The sequence below is a fragment of the Polistes fuscatus genome, unplaced genomic scaffold (genome assembly GCF_010416935.1).
Source record: "Polistes fuscatus isolate 324 unplaced genomic scaffold, CU_Pfus_HIC Scaffold24, whole genome shotgun sequence".
Classification (NCBI taxonomy): domain Eukaryota; kingdom Metazoa; phylum Arthropoda; class Insecta; order Hymenoptera; family Vespidae; genus Polistes; species Polistes fuscatus.
This window is the reverse complement of record NW_025113101.1, coordinates 205,494-212,079: the sequence shown is the minus strand read 5'-3', so window position 1 is coordinate 212,079 and position 6,586 is coordinate 205,494. Positions and strand designations below refer to the sequence as shown.

At 32.4% G+C, this 6,586-nt stretch overlaps 1 protein-coding gene across 5 annotated transcripts in view; it reads right to left on the bottom strand.

Moving 5' to 3' along the window:
• Window positions 1-351: 351 nt before the first annotated feature.
• The window catches only part of LOC122518258 (repressed by EFG1 protein 1-like), a 50,685-nt gene continuing 44,450 nt past the window's right edge, over window positions 352-6,586 (bottom strand). For all 5 annotated transcript variants that reach the window (XM_043637063.1, XM_043637065.1, XM_043637062.1 and 2 more), the window contains 6 exons: window positions 4,096-4,276; window positions 1,744-1,878; window positions 1,523-1,674; window positions 1,075-1,438; window positions 768-957; window positions 352-664 (listed from right to left, as the gene is read on the bottom strand). In XM_043637063.1, coding sequence (XP_043492998.1) covers window positions 507-664; window positions 768-957; window positions 1,075-1,438; window positions 1,523-1,674; window positions 1,744-1,878; window positions 4,096-4,276 — 1,180 coding nt within the window. In that variant the 3' untranslated portion in view covers window positions 352-506. The remainder of the gene's footprint in view (window positions 665-767; window positions 958-1,074; window positions 1,439-1,522; window positions 1,675-1,743; window positions 1,879-4,095; window positions 4,277-6,586) is intronic.

Genomic DNA, 6,586 nt, shown 5'->3' with positions numbered 1-6,586 from the left:
AAAGAAAAAGAATGTAAATTATAAATAAATATAAATAATAGACGTGCAATATGTTGGAAAGCGGATGCAGTGTGCGCGAGTGATATCCATGTAAATTTATTATGAATAAATTATTATAAAGCAATGGAAAGAACAACCAACAAACAAACAAACTAACAACGAAGCGTTCGTGTCGGTTCGGCAACGACCAATTAATTCAATTAATTTTTCGTATTTTCATTCTCTCGTAAATTGTAAAAAAAAAAAAAAAACAAAGAAACAATAAACTAAAGAAGAAATAAAATAATAAACGAAAAAGAACAAAAAAGAATTAACTAAACAAAAAAAAAAGAGGGAGATACGTAGAAATAATTAGTTTACGTGGAATGTTTATTCTACGTATATGCACACGCGTGTGTTATATACATAAATTATGCGTATTGTCGTCTCTATGCACGATGTATATATAAATACAGCCCTTAAATACATTATCGACAGAATTTTTGTGTGTATCCGGCAAATGCGGACTAGACGTTCTTTAAAGGTTTAGGAACGTTCTCCGTAAATTGTCCAACGATATTACCCCTTGGATGATAACACGCAACCACAACGCACGTTCCATCCCTTTTAGCCATAGCTATGCCCATTTCGGTCGTGTTTTTCCATACGATTTGCGTGAAATGACCTGAGAAAAAGAAAAATATCAAAATCAAGAAAAAAAGAACTAATTCCCAGTATTTAACGCAAACGATATTTAATATTTCTTATAATTAACGTCATACACATACACGTATTAAGAACCTTCGGTTCCGTGCCAAACTTGTGTTCCTTTTTCTCGGAATACCACTTGGATACAACTTCGCGTGCCGACACTACCAGTTTTGGATCGGAACATTGCATAGAGTAAATATTTTCTCCATAAGGTGAGGAAGATTGCGGTATCAGTTTATTTGTATTCAACAGCGTGTTGGCCCATGCCTAGATAAATCCAAATAAGAAAACAACAATATAATTCCACCACCATATCAACCAAATGAAATATGTTATTCGTTGAATTACACACAAGAAAAGAACAAGAAAAAGAACTTATGGTACCTTAGCAGCTGCCGTTAATTCAGGACTTAACCTCAAGTCAGGTACACGATGCCTCCTTCTGTATTCGTTGTGAACTAACAAGGCCTCTTGTTGCCAAGCCTGTTCGTCTAGAGTATATTGACTTTTTGAAAAGGATATCCTTTTGCTCGGACTCGTGCCACCAGGTGTGAGAACGTTGTCCGTAAAGCTACCTAAGAAGTTACCAGCTGGATTGTAGTTGCATACTACGTAAACCTCCCCGTTTCTGTTCCTTGCCATGCCGACACCTAACTCAGTACTATCCCTCCATACTACTTGAGTAAAATGACCGGTTTTTAGAGTAGTGGGTTCCTTGCCGTACTGATGTAAAGCTTCCTCGGCGTACCTAATTAATATAATTATTTGAAATACCTTCGTTACGAACAACTGAACGACTGACTGATATTAGGGTTGCTTTTTAGAAACATACCATTCGTTTACAGGCTCATCACCACCAACAACGGTCTTTGGATTGGAACTCCACATGCAATAAAGATTTTCTCCGTAATCTATGTTCGCCCTATGTTCTAATCTACCCCTAGCTGCCAAAATATTTGCCCAATCTTGACTGGTCTTGCACAACTGTAAATGTAAATAATCGTTAACGATCCAATACACTTGTATCATTGGAATTATTCGATCGATAATCACCTGTTTGCTCAGTCGCAAAGGTGGTACACCGTGTCGAACCCGATAGTAATTGTGTGTTTCCAGGCACATATTGATGAATTCCTTGGGTGGTCCTGATCTACGCACAGATGGTTTACGCGTGTCAGTCTTTGTTATCTATAACATAGAGAGAGAGAGGGAACATTACTGAAAATCTAATGATACATTTCTTTTTATCTTTTTCTTTGTTTTTTATTTTTTTTTTAAGGAGAATAAGATATTTGATTTTATTATTATTATTATTTTAGAATAGAATTGAATTATACGTGAGTGCAATTTGTTACGATATTTTGTGGAAATTATATTACAATTGATAATTATATTATAATTATTTAATCGTGTAATTTATATATTTTTTTTCTACGTAATATAAAAGAGGAAAAAGTAATGCTAACAGGTTGCAACGATTTCCCATCATTCTAACGAGGAAGAAAATATTTTTTAATCACGTTTGAATAGTCACGTTTGAAAAATCGATGTTTTCTTCTTTTCGGATTCTATCGGATTTTCCGCTCACGTGCTTCAACTGGATACGAAGATTTCTCACACCTACAGAGTGAAACGTTTCGAGATGCGTCACGTTTTCAGATCGCAGACAGACAGACAGAACGTCGGAAAGAAATCAAGGATGTCTTATATGACTCGTACTGCTTTTTACGATATTAAACTGGAAAGAAGTTGTATGCGTTTGAACGTTTGATCGATAACAAACGATAACGATCGATATATCGATACTCTTCTAAAAACGATATCACTCTATTTGTAGAAAAAAAAGAACGAGCTGATTGAAATTACTTTGAAATTTGTTGAAAAACGATTTTAAATAACAAAATTTCATTTAACATCAAACAATCGTTTACGAATTTTAAATATAATTTAATAGTTTAAATTATAGTTTTATATATTAACTTTTAATAGAAAAAATCATTTTTGAATTTTGTCTGTGCATTCATTTCAAGGAAACAAAACAAGCAAATACTATTATTACGATGAATAGAATAGAAATTACACGATATATACAAAATGTTTTTACCAATTACTTGAAAATTAAACAAATGTAATTTAGCAACGACACGGATCTGTATTGAGTGTTGTACGCAAGGTATTCGAATAAAAGTAGTTCAACGATAGGATGATTGAAACGTCCTGTAATCGAGATCACTATAAACGTGTACTCCCGTTCACCTACGTAAGAGTGCTTGACCGGAAAAATGTGATTTAAGATTAGTCATTTGAGCAGATCAATTTTATATCGTAAAGTAATAATCCAAGTTGATGAGAAAAATGACAGGGGGGAGGAGGAGGGTGGAGGGGGGGATATAAAAAAGGTGAAAATCATGTTTTAAATCCTATCGGTTTTCTACGTGTCTCATATTTATCAATGTTTAAAACCACCGTTCGAATGAAAATGTTTGAAAGTAATGTTTGAAGTCTCGTTCGGGTTCGATTCACTCCGAGTCGCGTGTTTCTTAACGGATCAACGTAAATAGCTCAGACTAGTTGAATAGCAATTAGCATCGCGTGCGAATCTCTGAACAAGTCAGCAACGAGGTGCTGGAAAATCCTTCGTCTTTGGTTTCTTCTCGTTTCCGTTATGCTTAATAGTACGATATCTTTCAACGTGATAGAAAAACAAATCGAAAATCCAATAGTCGTTCATTTGATCGTGTTACCTAAGATCTTTTTTTTAGAACTTTTGAAAGATTATAATAAACAACAATAATAACTAAAAATTGAAAAAAATTCAAAATCAATAAAAATTATTAATTTCTAATATTATTTTTAATTGAAACTATTAAAATTTAAAATTAATAATTAACGATTAATATTATGCATCTACTTTCAAAGATTTTTTACGAAGTGTTATTAGAAAAGTATTCTAATCGTTACAAAATGTGTAACGATTTAGATTTTTGTTTTTCTTTTATTTTGGAACTGACCTAAGTCAAATTTTAACTCAATTTACACTCGAGCGGTGCCGATACGGCGCCCGGCCGAAAATTCAAGTGTCAACTCAACCAAAACTAATTACAGAGTGTAGTATTTATCAAAGTTTGTTTTTTTTCAAAATATAAATGAATAAACTGATGATATTTTATTATTTCTATACGCTTGTTAGTTTATAAATGTTTTTAAAGTACCTGTAAAATGTCTACTTAATTTTCTTATCGTTGATTATAGTAACATTTACAATTGAAAATGAACAGTTATGAAAATAGTGATTTCTTTTTTTTTAAATAAAATAAAATAATATATTGGCTTGGGTGTTTCTATTGAAATAAATAAAACGATTGAAATATATTTGTTGATCAACGTGACGATAAAACTTTGTACCTGGGAGGAGGAATATCTAGCAGAATCCGGTGAAGCAGAGGAAGACCTTGCACTGCTGCAGGACATCCCATCGCTTCCTAAACTACCGTGAAAACTACCGTGTAAAGAATTAGAGAGTGGTCCTGGGGATGCTGGCGACGCAGTCAAAGGTGATTTCGATCTAACCGATTCCGTCCTCGACCTGAAAGTTAAATCGATAATTACACGATAAACGAAAGAAACTTCAACAGAGAGTCTCTTTGAATTTTTAGACAGTAGTACTACTGTCTAAAACACGAAATAACTCGATAATTATTTCGTTTTTTTTCTTTTTTTTTTTTCTATGCAAGCTGACTTGTAAGTTAAATGTGCGAGAGAAGCTTTGAATTTTTGCATAACGCGTGAAAATTATAACACATTTGACAGAGATCTTTCATAATATAACAATTTTTAGATTTATATATATTATTAGGTTGTCCCATAAGTTTTTTTTTCACGGCACGTTATGTATGACTACGAGCTGACTATGTTTGTAGACATGCAGGCTTATCTATTGTCCATTTATGGCATAGATTTCAAAATACATTTCGTTGCTGACAATGTCTCTTTTTCAAATCTTTTTCTACGCGGTTTAATAAAAATAAAATCCAAAAGAAACATTTGCGGAATGTTGTTATGCTTCATTGCTTTTAAAAAAGGGACAACCTAATATTTAATTGGCAATTAAGTTCCCGCAGTTGTATTTAAATATTAACAAGAGAGAATATACAGTACCGATTAATTAATTATTAATTTTTATTGAAAAATAAATTATTAAATAATTAGACGAAAAAATACGACAGGAATTTAATTGCCAATCCACTATATATATTTTTTAACGATACGAAATGTATAGAAAAGAAAAAAAATGTAATAATAATAATAATAATAATAATAATTCGTAAACGAGTATATTTATTTTTATAGAAAAATCATTTTAAGCTAAAAGATGCATACCTACTTGCATCATCATCATCATCATCATCATCATCATCATTTTACGATCGTCCTAAATATAAGGAAGAGAAATTCTTCTAAGAAGATCGAAAAATGTATGAATGAAAGGTAATGAGAGCGAGAAATATAGTAAGCATTAGAACGTATTATGAAGTGGAAGCATAGAAAAAGAAGAAGTAGAAGTAGAAGTAGAAGTAGAAGTAGAAGAAGAAGAAGAAGAAGAAAATAAAGCAAAAGCAAATGATGGAAGAAAGCGTACGAGGTCGGTCGATCTTGATCTTGCGAATCGCACAAGTAGTCATTACGACATGCGGAATGGGTCGAAGCAATTCATGACGAGTAGGATATCTAATGCGCTATCTAATAGTACTTCTAATCTATTTTCCGGCTAACAGCTAATCGCCCAAGCTGAACACTGTGCTTCTATTTACAACTTGATCTTGCATCCTACACGTTTAATCTATCTTACACATATTATATACATGTATATAAATATACATATACACTTACAGATAATATACGAATACTTTCTATTCCGAAAAGCATGAATTTTTATTTTTTTTTTTAACAATCGTTCGATTATTTCAAACAAATATAATATAATTGAGCCGTGTGTATAAAATATTATTTTGAGTCCATTTATATTTAAATTGAGATATTTAAAGATTTGTGTTTCAATGCAATTAAAAATGTAAGTACAGAATACAAATGAGTTATGCTACTTAATTGTATCTAAAGGTGTTCAATTTACAGTTGCTATTAAAATAATGGCAATTATTAAGTGAATATATGCGTTTTTTTTTTACCAAGAATGGAGTTAGGCTACTTTCAAAATAAACAGCTCATATTTATATATATATCGTATAAATGTTTGTTACGTAAAGAAAAATAGAGAAAAAAAAAAGAAACATGAAACATCATCGTCGATCTTTTAACGTCACTGAATGAATAATAAAATATAAATAATATGATCAAAGCAGTAATTTAATCGGGATAATGTTCGTAATGTTTATTCAAAGAAGCAAAGTGAAAGCTGAAAATTTCAATGTACGACAAGAACTAGCAGGAAGAGAACGAGGAAGGGGGAGGAGGGGGAGAGGGAGGAGGTGGAGACACGTCGTTCCGTCAAGAATTACGAGAAGTCTCGCTAAACTCTCCTAGTCCATGTTGTTCAACACACGGTTTTACGATCAACGCTTTTACTTCCTCCTTCCTACCTTCCTTCCTTCCTTCCTTCCTTCCTTCTTTCTTTCTTCATAGCACTCTAACCACGGTCATGGTCGCATCCGAAGACCTTCCCCCCTTTTTCCCTTTCCCCCTTCCTTCCGTGCTGGTTCATCGACCCACCTCGATCGAGACGATAGGTTTTTTATATTTTTTCATTCCCATTACTATTATATTATAATATTCATTATAGAAATGTTTAATTAAATGTACAAATTATTTCGGAGGTTTCGTATTTGTTTATTCTATTTTTAAATAATGCTAATTTTATTTTTAATAATGTTATTCTTCA